The sequence below is a fragment of the Chrysemys picta genome, chromosome 4 (assembly GCF_011386835.1).
Source record: "Chrysemys picta bellii isolate R12L10 chromosome 4, ASM1138683v2, whole genome shotgun sequence".
Classification (NCBI taxonomy): Eukaryota; Metazoa; Chordata; order Testudines; family Emydidae; genus Chrysemys; species Chrysemys picta.
Genome location: NC_088794.1, coordinates 94,357,893 through 94,373,475, shown reverse-complemented (window position 1 = coordinate 94,373,475; position 15,583 = coordinate 94,357,893). Strand labels below are relative to the sequence as shown.

The window sequence follows — 15,583 nt, the reverse complement described above, 5'->3', positions numbered from 1 at the left end:
AGTCCATCCTGTGCACTGAATGAGGCAGGAGTCCTATGGAAAAAATCGTATGTGATCATGTAATAAAAGACTGTATCATAATTCATATGCACAAGGGGGCTGAATTAAGTTTTCGTAGGCAACCTTAATTCTGACATTTCCTAACTTTTGAGTCCTTGACTTTGAAATCTTAATGTTCTTTTAACATAGTTTTTGTGCATAACTATAACTATGTTAATAAAAACTTGATGTATATATGTGTGACAAACTGAATGTATTTGATGATTTTAAAACCCTGCAGAAGGCAGATATTGCTGAAACACTGACTGGCTTATAATTGTCTTGCTTCTGAACAAATATTACTAACATTATTGAATGGGGTGTGATGTGACATTTGTTTGTTCATCAATCTCCTAGTTTAGTCACCAAGAAATCCACAGAAACATGTCTCAACAGGAACAATGGGGCAGTTCACACCCTCAGAAGTATTATTCCAGGCTTTTGCAAACTCAAGCAAACAGCACTGCATTGGTTTGCACTTGATTCTTGCTTTCTGGATTTTCATTGCAACATTAAAGACTAAACCCCAAATTTTTATTAAGACGAAAGATTTGATTCTGAAGCATGATTCTGAGGTCATGGGTAGGCAACAGGATCACCAAATTATGAAATACAGGGGCCTTGTATATAAGATAGTGACTGTTTATGTCTGTTTAATTCCAAAGGGGACCAGAGAAGCAGAATATTGGGTGGCTAATAAAAAAATCTTATTCCAAGTAAAAAGTCCAATCCTGCTCCCACTGAAGTTATTTTGGACTTCAACTGGAACAGGACTGGGCTCAAAACCCGCTAATATTATTATTATTTTTTTTAAAGAGGAGCGTGATGCAATGTTTGCATTTGTTTGTGGATTCTTTGCAAGAACCCTTGGTATGGTCTAAGCACCATAGGAATTCTTCTATATACTATTTTTACAAGAAGGGCATGTTGTCTGTGTATTTTTATGGCTATACAGAAAATACCAAGTCATTCTGATGATTCCTTTGGGCTTAATAATAAAAGATGCGATCATCTCCTGAAAGGTGCTGAGCTCCTTCAACTTCCATTGAAGTTGCTGGAAACTGGTTGTGTTCAGCACCTCAAAGAATGTGATCGGGACTTAATCAGGCCCTTTGTGTTTAACCATATGATTATTTAACCTCTATCTGGGTATGCATTGACTAGAAATGATGAGTCCACTAGTTAGATTAAAATAAGAGCTGATCCAGACTTTTTGGTGTTGTTTGTACTTCCATGCTCTGGTTGGTGTCGGAAAAATAACTTGAAAAAAACTCAACAATGGCCATTGTGGAATTTCTGGCCCAGTTTTCCAGATTCAGGAGTCTGGATAAAGCAATAAGGATGGGCTGTTGCAAGGATTACTTACCAGGGACTGGGATCTGGTATGGAAATATCTATCTGAGTGAGAGACAGAGCTCAAGTATGGGACCATCTGCCTGAGACACAAGGATCCACTAATTAACTATGGAATTTATATCTGCAAGGCAGGAACTTGATCCAGGATGATCTATTGTACTCAGGAGTCAGGGCTTCAGTATAGAGCTATCTACCTGAAAGAGAGGGCTCCTCCAGTGGGTTCAACAGATTCTCATCCATGATACTGATTTCCCGTGGGTATTGGTGCTTTCCAGGAGAATGGCTTTGTCTTCTTCCTGTCACCGTGTCTGGGATGGATGAGAAAGAGATGGGGGCAAAAAAGAGAGAGACTTTCAACCAAACTGCAGATAAATATATCAGGCACAATCCTTTTATTTAAATAAAAAAGTCCCTTTTGCAAGGCGGCAGAGAAGAGACTATGGTGTCCCTTATGCCACATGGACTACCGGAGCAAAAGGAACAGAGAGTTCTGTCATGTGTATGTGATGTGCATATGTGTCATAGAATGAACGGAAAAGAAGAGGAGAGGGACAGGGAGAAAGGAAACTTAGTATTTTAAAGAACTTCTGTTTTCAATTATCCTTACAAATCATTTGGGTCCTGATCATTGGCTGTGCTCAGGCACAGGGACCTGCCCGCATGAAACCACACTGAAGTCAATGGGATGCTGCATGGACACAGGGGTCTACCCCCATTTAGCCAACTGCAGGAAAAGGGCCTTGATTTGCATTTACATGCAATAAACAAGGGTATTAAACATAAACTTGACTATGATTAACAAAAATATTCCAGTAGAATCAACAATGGAATATTACATATTGATAATGGACATCCTGCTTTTAATCTGCTCAGTAATGACTGAATATTAATAATAGACTAATAAGAGTGGTGCAAAACATTCATGAAATTCCAGAATACATTTTTTGCTAATTCATTTTGCAAGGTTTCCAAGTTCTCAAAATTTTGTTTTCTGAGAAATGTTGATTCCCAGTTTTTGTGTGTGTGTGCAGATCAGCTCCTGAAATGCCCTTCTAATTTGCCTTTTCATTCTTTTATAATTTAGCAAGTTCCAGATTTCATAAAGTGGCAAGGTAGCCATGTTTTGACAAATTTTGCTAGTGGAGAGAAAACAGGGAGAGATGACTCAACATAGAAACAGTCACACGCACCATTGATCAGATACTGTACACACCAGCATGTTTTACAGGTGTGGCAGGGTGAAGCCAACTGGGCCCAGAGCAGCTCTTTAACCCCTTTTCTCCAGCCTGAGGTTTGTACACCCCATCACACCATCTAATGCCTGTTCAGTGGCCAACATAAACTGAGCTCATTCAGTTCCAGCTGGACAGTTATCCTTTCACAAAGCCACCATTACATTTAGCATTAATTAACAGTTAGCAGTCTCGTTAGCAGTCTCAGCAGAGGCCAATTACCAAACTGAGCCATGAAAACTGAATTGACCTCTGTGACCAAGTGGGACTGTTCTTAATGTTTCCTCTGAATACTGTAGGGGTGCCTCAGTTTCCCCTATGCATTTCTTAAGTCTCTAGGTGGTGGGATAAGGGGGTATAATTGTTGCAGAGCAAAGGGCCAGTGCACATAAATGGCCGACACTCTGTCTCCTGGCAACTAATGGCCTGGACCCTTCCCCCCTGCAAGGAGATAGCTAAAGGTGTTGGAGAACAAAGGAATCAGATGACCTCCTGGTCCGGAAAAGGGACAAAGCCCAGAGGAGGAGGGCCTGGAGGGTGAGTCAGTTTTGGGGCTGGCTGGGGACTGTGGAGTGAGTGCAGACGTGGTTGTCTGTCTCACTGCCCCCCAAAATGGACCCGGCTGAGGGGTCCTGTTCTCTGTAACTACAAGCTCTGTTTTAGACCGTGTTCCTGTCATCTAATAAACCTCTGGTTTGCTGGCTAAAAGTCACGTTTGACTGCGAAGTTGGAGTGTAGGACCCTCTGGCTTCCCCAGGACCCCGCCTGGGCGGACTTGCTGTAGGAAGCGCACGGAGAGGCAGAGGATGCTGAATGCTCCAAGGTCAGACCCAGGAAGGTGGAAGCTGTGTGAGATTCTTGCCCTGAAGACAATCTGCTCACAGAGAGGAGACTTCACCAGAGTCCTGACTGGCTTCATAGGGAGCAGTTCCAGAGCATTGCCCGGGGACTCTGTGACAACCTCTCCCTTAGTGGTATTCTCTGCAGGTCTGACTTGAAGCACACTAATAGGTGACAGTGAAGGAAAGTGTTGTATTGATTCTTTCCGTAATGTATCTGTTCTGTGGATAGACAGAGGACTTCACTTGACAGAGCTGTCAAACTAATAGCTGTAACAAAAACTGAAATTAACCTAAACAAACTATTGGGATTAAAGACCAAAAGAAACCCAAGTAAAAAGACTAAGGTCAGTCAGAAAGAGGCTCTTGGTCTCTGAGGGCCGGAGTTAAATTAATTATGAATCCAGAAGGTCAAGACCATTTTTCTAGCACAACGTTTGGCCTTCAGAGACGTACAATAAACTCAATCGCTTTAGCCAGAGCGAAAGAATGTAAATCAGTCCCCATAACACTGCCTCAGTCTGTGTCTTTAGCAAAGCATCCTAACAGCATGTCCTAGGGCAATTCTTCATTTCCAAACAAACATCCTTTCCTCCTTTTCCAAACCTTCTGTCTCCTTCATGCGCACCAAACCAAGAACCGCATCCACTAGCCTCACTGAGCATCAGACTGCTCCCATTAATTATAATTATTGCTACTACTTAGAATTCCAGCATTTTATAGACTGCAGAGAAATGAATGCATAAGAGGGCATGTTCTATATACAGGATGGTGCAAGCTCCAAAGGTCTGTGTTTCAGTCTATTCCATCTTCTGTCTGGTCCCCTACTCTGTGTGTGTATGTGGGGGGAGGAAAGGGGAGGTTATAAGCATATAGAAGGGGGAAGGCCTCTGATCATGAGTTGCTAGATGACACTTCGGGGTATGTGTATGCTGGAGAGATCTGCAAAGCAATTGGCTCTCTGATCTCCATCACTCAGCTTCATGTTCAGATGAGGCTGCTTACTCAGAAATCTTCTTCATTTCATCTGATTTCACCCTCCCCTACATACCCCACACTGCAGCCCTGGGAGCAGATTCTCTACTGTGTTCTGCCCCCTTATCATTGCCCGAGCTGCGTGCAAGTCTCTTGCTGGGAATCCTTTCAGAGCATGGGAGTCTTCTGGAGGCACAGAGATGAAGTGTCTCTCTCCTACACCTCTTTTCTCACAGCCCCTGCTGCAAAGGTTGTGTTGGTAATGGAGAGAGGTAGTGGCCCAAATGGTGTATGGTCCCTTGGGGATCCCAGCCAGTGCAAAATGAAGTAACCTGCAAGCCTCTCTAACCTGTGTTGCAGCAGGGGCAGAGAATCAGGAAGTAGAACCAGCTCCCCAACAGTCTCTTTGCTGGTCCATTAATTTTCCAGTGAACACTGCTACTAAATCAGCCAAATTGCTGCATTCTCTTCTGTTCATCTCAAGCGCCAAGCATGGTGCCTCCACAGTCGCATGTCTCTCCCCCTCCCCGCCCATTCCAGCATGGTGAGTGGGAGCCTGGAAATCAGGAACCGAACACCTGCCATACAGAGCTCCCCTGGGACAGACCAGCCATTATAAAAACAAATCTTTTATGAAAGCACAAGTAAGGTCCAGCATTAAATCTAATCCTGCAGGCCAAGACAACCCAGAGTCTCACATCAGATACTGCGATCTTAATAAGAACAAGATACAGTGAAGCTCAGAGCGATGCACGGTAAGAGAGGAAAAGCAGAGAGCCTCTAAGCACTCAAGAGGGCAGTGATTGCTCAAGATACATTCTATTAAGCATATTGCAATATGAGATTTTCAAAGGTATTCAGGCATGTAACTATGCAGATATTGATTTCAATGGGATTTGAGTGCCTAACCTGCCTAGGTGCTTTTGGTAATCCCATTAGGTGCCTAGACACCTTTGGTTTTCAAACTGCGGGTCACGACCCACTACTGGGTCGCAGAATGTAAGGCACTGGGTCGCAGCAGCTCTGGTCAACACCACCAACTGGGCCATTAAAAGTCCCGTCAGTGGTGCTGCCCAGTTAAGGCAGGCTAGTCCCTATTTGTTCTGACACCACGCTGCGCCCCAGAAGCAGCCAGCAGCAGGTCCGGCTCCTAGGCAGGAGGGGCCACGGGACTCTGTGCACTGCCCCTGCCCTGAGCACCGGCTCCCGGCTAGTGGGAGCTGGGGGACAGCAGTGCCTGCAGGTAAGAGCCACACAGAGCCGCTTGCATGCCTCCGCCTAGGAGTCAGACCTGCTGTTGGCCACTTCTGGGGCACAGTGCGGTCTGCGGTGCCAGGGCAGGCAGAAAGACTGCCTTAGCACCCCCACTGTGCCACTGAGTGGGAGCCGCCCAAGGTAAGCCCACACCCCAATCCCACACCTCAATCCTTTGCCCCAGCCCTGAGCCCCCCCAACGCAGAACCCCTTCCTGCACCCCAAACCCCTCATCCCCGGCCCCACCCCAGAGCTCTGACCCCCTTCTGCACCCCAACCCTGTGCCCCTACCCTGAGCCCCCCCAAACCCAGAGCCCCCTCCTGCACCACAAACCCTTCACCCCCAGCCCCACCCCGCAGCCTTCACCCCCGCATCCCAACCCTCTGCCCCAGCCCTGAGCCCCTCCCACACCCCATACCCCTCATCCCCAGCTCCATTGGGTCACGAGCATCAAGAATTTTCTTCAACTGGGTTGCCAGAAAAAAAAGTTTGAAAACCATGACTCTAGCCAGTTAGCCAGGGGAGTGTCCCCTTTCCCTTTACGATACCTTCTCCCTCTCTCATAAAAATTGTGAGAGTGAATCAGACCCCAGGTCTGTCTCGTCTAGTATCCTGGCTCCAACAGTGCCCAGAACTACATGTTTCAGAGGTTGATTTATGCCCTGAAGCAGGAGGGTTTATATCCAAATTTCTGTGCTTATCTGTTTGTTGCTAATCCTTACTAGTGTCCCTTGAGCTGCTTTCAGTATCCACAGAAATAGACTATCTATTTTTCAAATCCCACTAACCTCTTGGGTCAGTGTGATGAGGGCTTTGAAGCCTCATCTGCCATTCCCAGCCCTTCCGCTCAGAGACAATTCCTTTAAAGCCAGTGCTGCATTCTGTAGAAGAGAGAGGACTGGAACTGATGAGGAAATTAGGCCTGGATCCACAAAGGGATTTAGGCATTGCAGCACCTAACTTTTCGATACCTAGAAAATCTCGGTAACACCACTGGACTCCACAAAGCCTGAATTAGGTGCCTATCTCTCAATCATGGTGTGCGCGCGTGTGTGTGCATGTGCGTGTGTGTGTGTGTGAGGTAGGGTTACCATATTGCAATCCTGGAAAAAGAGGACACTCCAAGGGGCCCCGGCCCTGCCCCAACTCCACCCCTTCCCCACCCTAACTCCGCCCCTTCCCCAAAGTCCTCACCCAACTCCGCCCCCTCCCCTGAATGCTCCGCCCCCTGCTCCTCCCCCTCCCCAGCTTCCCGCGAATCAAATGTTCGTGGGAAGCCTGAAACAGGCAGGCAGGCAGGCAAGCTGGGGGGGGGGGAGGGGGAGGGAACGCGACGAGGTGTGGCCCAGTCCGGCCCCCCTGGCTGAGCAGCTCCCTCCGGCGGCTGGCCAAGAGGCTCTGGCCCCGGGGGCTCTGGGCTGTTCCTCACTGCCTCAGCTGCAGCTCCTGAAGCCCTGGATCGCAGGCTCTTCTCCCATATGCTTTCTATAGTCCAAGCTTTGCCTGCAGAGAAGCTGACTATGGGGATTGCGGGGAGAGCTATGGTGCCGAGCACCCCGCTCGCTGGGCCCCCCCAGGTGAGGTGACACCCCCACGTGCCCCGGGCCGAGCCCGAGTCCGTGTCCCTTTAAGAGCGGGGCCGGGCTGAGCCGAGCCAGCGGGGGGGGGGGGGGGGGGGGGGATGGCTCTGCTCCCCGCTGCAGGCTGATGCCAGAGCCTCTGCTCCCCGCTGCAGGCTAATGCTGGAGCTTGGGCTGAGAGCCCCGCTCGTCTCCTGCACCAGCTCCAGGCGGGGCTTTGCTGCGACTCCCCCAGTCCCCCAGCGCTGGGCTGCCCCACGGTAGGGGCGGGTTGCATGAGGGCCAGCAGGGCAGGACCTGGTGGTGCCGAGGGCTGAACAGGCCCAGCAGCGTGGTGTGGGGGCTGCTGGAGGGGGAAGCTGGGGAAGGGGTGGCACGGCCTCAACACCCTGGGGCTGCCTGCCCCGCGGATGAGGCAGAGGGGCGCAAGCCGCAGCAGGACCCCAAGCCCCCGGGGGAGGGGATCTGGGGCCAGCCCGGGGAGGCAGGAGCAGCCCCAGGGGTGCTGGGCGCGTGCAGGGCAGAGCCCCGGGAGAGCCCCAGCCCCGCAGCGGGCAGTGCTGCAGAGGAGCCCGCGCGCCGCGGCGGGCGAGGGGAGCCCCAGGCAGGGAGAGCCGGGCCGCCTGCACCCACCTCTCGCGGGCGCTCCATGCTGCTCCCGGTACCACTTTCTGCCAGCGCGGCTGCCCTGTCAGCCACTTTTGGGTCTTTAAATAGCCGTCCGGGGGGAAATCCCGGACATTTTTAGCTTTTTACAAATTCCCCCCGGACGGCTATTTAAAGACCCAAAAGCCGGACATGTCCGGGGAAACCCGGACGTATGGTAACCCTAGTGTGTGGAGAGTTGGGAGACCCTGAGTTCAGTCCCCCTGCTCTAATCACTCTTCCATTATTTAGTTACAATGGAACAGCTGCAATAGGAGAGTCTGAAGGAGCCCCACATCAGAATAGTGCATCGCCCAGTGGTTAGAGCACTCTCCTCAGAGGTGGGAGATCCCTGTTCAAATCCTTTCTCCCCCTCAGGCAGTGATGGGGGGATTGAACCTGGGTCTCCCACATCCCACGTGAGTACTCTAAAAGTCATAAGGTGGGCACAGCTGCTGCTGCAGCTGGCTGGATTCTGAATGAGACCCAATTCAAAGGAGGCGTACTCAGGGGCCACCTACTGGATCAGGCGCCGCATGCAAGAAAGGCAAGCAAACATCTCTCTCCCCCCAGTTCACTAATTGCTCTGGGGTCTAGGTAGGAGATAGGGATCCAGATTCCTGGAATGAGGCAGCAGTGTGCATGGCCAGAGGCAGAAATATAAGAGCTGAGGGCACTTTTATCCTGAACATTTGGGTGCCTACAGGGTTTGGTGGGAGATTTGTGGATTGCAGTGGAGCCTAAAACTGAGATTTAGGCACCACCCAAGATTTAGGTGCCTAATATGGGGTTCAGATGCCTAAGTATCTCTGTGGATTTGGGTGTTAATATTTACATTCTAACAAGGAGCAAATCCAGCCTCCCGGGCTGCCATGCACCTCCTTTCTGCAAAGAATGTAGTTCTCTCTGCTTGTATCTTAATTGGCTTCATTTGTGACATGTGAAGCCTCTCTTGGCCAGGGAGAAGTAATTTCATTACTGAAAATACAGCAGAGCTGCTGGGCTTCTCCGCGACCTAACTGAATTAAAGGGATGAGAAGATAAATAGAAGGCTGTTTTCAAAGGCAAGAAAAAGTCAACTCACAACGAGAATTCAAAGAACAGTGGTAAACCTGAGTCTTGCAGGAAACACAGTTTCTTCACTCTGTCCTTCCACTGCATGAATCGTGCCTTCCTGGCCAGATCCTCTGCAGGTATAAATGGCTGTAGCTCCATTGAAATCAATACTGATTTATGCCAGCTGAACACCTGGACCTACATGTTTAACATACCCATGCTTTTAGCTCCCAACATCATCTTTTTGCAGAAGAATGAGAAGAGAGGCTAGATCTGTGTCCCCTCCACATCTCACATTGCCATCTCAGTTCCTGTCTCACCTTTAGAAAACCTTCATCTCTTCTTCAATTATATTCCAAAGACTGCAGAGAAATGTTTACAGACCAAACCCAAAGTCCAGTTCACACCCACGTGCCTTCAGCAGTTAGCAATGCAGAAATGTTGGAGTAGATTTATGGCCTCACTTGCAGAGCTGATGAGCACCTGCAGGTCCTGTTGATTTCAAACTGGAGTTCTAAGCGCTCAGCCCTTCAGAAAGTCAGGCCCCGCAGAGCACAAAGAAGGGGACTGATAGCACTGACTTAGGCCAGGCACACTGTGGGCAGGTGCTGCATGTACTTCCCTTGCATAGTTCCGCTAACACACCTCAGTCGCAAACAGGGCCGGCTCCAGGCACCAGCTTGGCAAGCAGGTGCTTGGGGCGGCCACTCCGGAGAGGGGCGGCAGGTCCAGCTATTCGGCGGCAATTCGGCGGATGGTCCCTCACTCCTGCTCGGAGCAAAGGACCTTCCACCGAATTGCTGCCGCAGATCGCGATCGTGATTGTGATCGCGGTTTTGGGTTTTTTTGTTTTTTGGCTGCTTGGGGTGGCCAAAACCCTGGAGCCGGCCCTGATCGCAAACTCAACCACTCCTGATCCTGCAGATCTGAAGCCCACCTGGGCAGAGACAGTCAATTGTGTGGAATGACTTCAGACTCCTTGGTGATTTTGTGCTGTGCACAAATGGGGAGCAGGTTGAGACACAGCTATCACATTTTGCTTGTAATGCAAGCCAGGGTTTAGAAAAGGAACTATGTATTTTCCTTATTTTCTGTTTCTTTCACAAAGCTGCTAGTTTTTTCAGTGTTTAAAAACTAAAGTCAGCTGCTGATGTTTCCAAGTGCTAGTGATCCTTGCCCTCCTTCCACATACCAGCTCTGAGATTGCAAATTAACTCCTCTGCGCATTCTACCCAACATCCTAATGTGTGAGCCCCATCAGATTCCACTGGCACTTAGGGGCCACTTCATTCCTGAGGCCAATGGGGGTGGCTTCCTGTGTTTCCTGGCATTTGGTTGGATTTCTAGGTAGAATACATTGTGATAAGTTGCATGTATTTGTGGTTTTCCTTGCTTGATTGCTTGCATACTACCCATCCACCAGTGACATGTGAAGCCTCTCCTAGCTGGGAGGAATAAACTTATTGTATCGGTAGTCATAATCTTAGCCTTTTTGTCAAAGAGAGAAAGCATTTGTACTAGGGGAAGGAAAGGATTTTTCAAGGTCCCTTATTTTCCCCCTTTCCTACCCTCGCCCTCAAAGGTGATACATTATGGTGACCTTTCCACCAGTTGATTCAGAGTAGATGTGACTCTGAAGTCTATCAATTTCCAGAGCAAGTAGGTCAAAAGGGGTCACTAAAGAGCAGTGCAATATGATCTTTCTACCTGTGAGCTGATTGCAAGGCCAGTACGTCCAGTTGAGATCGGCAAAGGTCCCAAAACATGTGATCTGGGAAATTGCAGGTTAGGGAAAAGAAAGAGCATTAAGAAGGCAGAGATACACTGGAAAATTGTGTAAATGAAGGAAATCTTCCGTAGGGAAGGAGCTGAGAGTCACTATGTCCAAATGCTACAGCATAATAAGATGTAGCATAGATAATCCGAGTCCCTTCTGTAGGGAAACCATAACTTGTGCATCCTGGATCTTTGGTATGCTGATTATCCTATATAAATTCTCTGAGAGGCTCAGAATGCTTTGTGACTCACCATCAGGGAAGCAGCTCACTCCAAAAGTAATATTGTCCATCGCAATGTCAGCTTGGGAATTCCAACCCCAGATTGCTAGAAGCTGCAGGTGAAACCTTTGGAACAAGACAAAACTTTCAGAGAGAGAGAGAGAGAGAAAGAGAAATAAACTCCCAAAACAGCAATCCCATAATGATAACATGGAATCAGAGTATTTCTTCAGGAGAAGCCCTGATAAGCAGTCACAAGGAGCTGCCACAAACCACCTGTCCACACTTCATAAGTTGTTAAGAACCCACTCTAGTTTCGTCAATGCAACAGTTCATGGGATGCTAAGCAGTATGCAACCTACAGAGCGAGAGCGAGTGTGTGTGTGTGGGGGGGGAGAAGGGGACCAATAAACTGCCCCATTTCAGTCACCACAAGACAAAGGAAAATATCCATGCACAAAAGGCAAAAACTAAACCCAAAAACAAAACCCCAAGGATTTCCCCAGTATTTACAAAACAAGAGACAACCCCTGGGCCAGATCCTCAGATGGTGTATATGAGGTTAATCAAAAGAGCTACACCAATTTACACCAGGTGAGGGACTGGCCCTTGAGAAGTTTAGCAGTAGCTCCCCAGCATGTTTACTTTGCTGGTGTCTTGCCCTTCTTAGGCTTGCTCAGCAGGAGCTATAAGTTAACTAGCTTAGCTAGGCAGATGCCAGGAGGACAATGTGTGCATGAAGACATCACGTCACACACTCTGAATTCAGTAGGGGGGGAAATATGCTGTAGGGTCCCTTCCTAATGGATGAAGCTGAACTGTTTTTGATTTACCATCATAAATAATTAGATGTCTGACATCTAAATACATTTGGATCTCATTTAAAACACATGGGGAGAACTGCCACTGGCGAAACTCCATCATGATTTATGGGAGATGGAGCACTGACATGCAGAGCATGCTGTTTAAATATATTAACTGTACAGTTTGGGAACAGTCTTGTTCTAAATGAGAGGCAATTTAAAATATATATACCTGCCAAACATTGGCCCAGATCGCAGATGATGTAATGTGGTGGAGCTCCACTGAAATCCTTAAGTCTACCCTGCTTTATACTAGTTGAGGATCTGGTCCATTATGTTTAAGTGAAAAAATTCACAACTACAGGAGCTAGACCTATACAAGAAGAACAATGCTGGTGCAGCATCAGTGTACTATAAACTCAGGGCCCTGTCAAATTTCACAGCCCTGGAGCCAGAGAGTCAGCAGAGGAATTTGCCATTTGAGCCAGTTGCTGCAGAAACCCTCCTTGTAAACACAACGCTCCTGCTTATTAAGGCAGTTTTGCTGACTATTGCAATCCAAGACTTTTTGGGCTCCTTGCCTGTCTCTCTTGTTTTCTGTCTGCCCATCTCTCCCCACAGAAGTGGGATTTCTAGCTGGTTTTAGTGGGTGTGCAGCATAGTTATGAGAATCAGAAGGAGCTTTATAGATTGTGAAGCTTCTGATCAAGACATTGAGCACTGAACTTTCTAGGCTGTCATCCTCCTCTCCCCATTCAAGGTAAGAAATAAATCAACCAGGAAGCTGAACTTGCCAAGAACTACTTACATGCTCCACATAGCCTGCCCTCAACTACCTAGTACTCCTTCCTTCTGACCTCCACCAGCTTCTGCCTTTTTACCTGCTTTCATTCCTCACAGGCTTGATTATCTGGTCTCTATTCACACTGCTCCTTCCTGTTTCCTGTCTTCTCCTACTCTATCCATACCCATGGCTATTCCCCCTCCTGGGAGCCAGGAACTCTACCCAACAGCAGAGGGAAGAGACTAGAGGTCTCCCTGCAGAAGACAGAAGGAGCATGGCATATTGGCCCAGAATTCCACAGCAAGGACCCTTTGAGACACAACAATACTGGATCCTGCATTAAAGTAGAAAGATGGCAGCAGCTAGAAATGCATCAAAAAGACATTCACAGACAGAGATTTCTATTTAATTACAATGAACAACACTACCTATCATGTTGGTCTAGATTGGGCTGGTAGCACCTCTTATTATTAAGGTTGCCTTTATAAACCCCTGCTTTTAGTTGTTTATAACTTTACCAAATTTTAGCCACTTGGGCTGAAATTTCCTATGCAGGGTGTTTACCTCAGGCTGATCATTGATCATTATTATTTTTGATATCACTATTATTAAACTTTAGCCAAAATGGCTCAGTCATTTCTGAGAATGAGGCTGAGGAAAAATACATTATCTTGCCCGTGTTAAAAAGTTCTGAAGACGCCCTCTAGAACCCCCATGCTTGGCAGGAGAGTGGCCTTCGTATCAAGGATGTGCCTTTTGCCATCCCTGTGAAAATCTGCTCAAATTTGGCCAAGTTATAAGGTTTCAAAAACTGCAATTGGCATGTGGTCAGGAGAGACTTCTTAAAGTTTAACAGCTAAAATCTCCAAAGATTTCAACTATATTTGGCATGCACCAGCCCGGGGATGAGCAGGCTTTTCCCTGTAATTGCTGCTATAAGCCATTATGAGTTGAGCCAGGTGCACGCACCTCAGCTGACAGCAAGGAGTCTGTCTTTCCTGTGCTATATGTGCAAATAAGAGGATGGAAGAGAAAATGGCCTGATTCAAATGCAGAGAGGACAAGGTACAGACCTTTGGGGTGAAGGGTGTAGATTGGGACATGGAATTTGGGGTGGGGAAGACTGGGGCTGGAGGCTGACATTGAGGGAGAGGGAAACTGGGAGTTAGGAGAAACTGGGACAGGCCGGGCAAGGAGACTAGAACAGGAAGCCAGGAAGGGAAACTGGGGGTTCGGAATGGATTAGAAGCCAGTGAGAGAGGACTGAGATCAACCAAGGAGCTGGGGGTGGGAGACTGGTTGGACAATGAGAGTGAGACTGAGAACTAGTGGGGCAGGGAAGTGGAAGTGGAGGGGAGGGGAAGTAGATCTGTCTGTGAATTGCTTTTTGATGAATTTCTGGATGCTGCCATCTTTCCACTTTAATGCAGGATCCAATATTGTTGTGTCTCAAAGGGTCCTTGCTGCAGAATTCTGAACAGTTTTCAAGTACTTAAAAGGTTGTTACAAGGAAGAGGGAGAAAAATTGATTTTCTTAACCTCTGAAGATAGGACAAGAAGCAATGGGCTGAAATTGTAGCAAGGGAGGTTTAGGTTGGACATTAGGAAAAACTTCCTAACTGTCAGGGTGGTTAAGCACTGGAATAAATTGCCTAGGGAGGTAGTGGAATCTCCATCATTGGAGATTTTTAATAGCAGATTAGACAAACACCTATCATGGATGGTCTAGATAATACTTAGTCCTGCCATGAGTGCAGGGGACTGGACTAGATGACCTCTCCAGGTCCGTTCTAGTCCTATGATTCTAAGAACCTAGCATGTTGGGGGAGAACTGGGACTGGCAGAGGAAAGAGAGTGGGATAAGGAGCCAGGGGAACACTGATATTGGAGGATGAGACTGGGATGAGAAACCTGGGGAGTGGAAGTGAAGAGAATGGAACTGGGATAAGGAGCCAAGAGTATGGAGGGAAAAGGAATGGGACAAGGACAGATTGTAGGGGTTGGGCAGAAGGAGTCAGGCTTGGGGGGAACAGGCAAAAAGGTCATTGTCCACTAGAGCACATTCCCCTCCAGAGCCTGGAATGAAACCCAAGATTCCTGAGTCTTATCATAGCTCTGTTGTCAGCAAATATATTTGAAACCCACTAGTAACATGTCCCATCCACTACTAGTATGGTCCACACAGAGGATGACAACCTACTACTATTATCAGTTATTCCCTTAGTTTAAGTAGCAGAGGTCTGTGCAGTGGATATAAAGGTTCCAACCTTGCTGATGACCCTTGTGGATGTCAATATGATGCCACATGATGGAATATCTGTTTTTTCAGTTTGCTTTTTTAAAAACCTAGTAATTACATGAGACACTACCTTAAACAACATTAACAAGTTTGCAAAGTCAAATACTCAAAATGTAGGAAAAGACAGAATGAAGGCATTGCCTGTGCAACCTTAATTTGGCCCCCTTTTGTGTTACAAAACACTAATTACATGCTTACATACTATAATTTCCACAGGATCCCTGCCTTATCTGTGCACAGGATGGACTGTACACTGGGGATGAATCAAAGTTGTGTAGTAAAGGAGGCCATTGTCCGTAGGACGCCTGATGTCTTTGTTGGAAGGGGTGTAGTGAATGAGGCAAGGAATTGCAGGAAGAGAAAGGATGATCTCATGATTAAGGCAGTTGAATGCTGCTCTGGAGAACTGGATTCTATCCCTGCCTATGCCACAGACTTTCCTATGTGATGTTGGGCAAGTCACTTGAACCAAACTTTTCACATATGGTCACTAATTGTGTGTTCCTCATCTAGGTTCCCGACTTCATATATCCACGGTCTGATTTGCAGAAGTGCTGAGCACTAACAATTGCAAATGAAGTCATTGGGAGCTGTGCTTTTAATATCTAAAGTGCTTTATAATGCCAAGTACTTGAAAAACCAGGCCATAGGCATCTCAGATTTGGCACAGAAAATTAGTGGATAATTTTGACCTTAATCTCTCTGTGCCTCGTCTGTGAAATG

At 47.5% G+C, this 15,583-nt stretch overlaps 1 protein-coding gene across 28 annotated transcripts in view; it reads right to left on the bottom strand.

Moving 5' to 3' along the window:
• LTK (leukocyte receptor tyrosine kinase) overlaps nucleotides 1-15,583 on the bottom strand; it is a 208,870-nt gene that overhangs the window by 40,068 nt on the left and 153,219 nt on the right. For 24 of the 28 annotated variants that reach the window (XM_065593124.1, XM_042849521.2, XM_042849524.2 and 21 more), the window contains 2 exons: nucleotides 11,006-11,118; nucleotides 1,590-1,703 (listed from right to left, as the gene is read on the bottom strand). In XM_065593124.1, the coding sequence (XP_065449196.1) occupies nucleotides 1,590-1,703; nucleotides 11,006-11,118 (227 nt within the window). The remainder of the gene's footprint in view (nucleotides 1-1,589; nucleotides 1,704-11,005; nucleotides 11,119-15,583) is intronic. The other 4 variants (XM_042849532.2, XM_065593129.1, XM_042849530.2 and 1 more) reach the window with 3 other exon arrangements.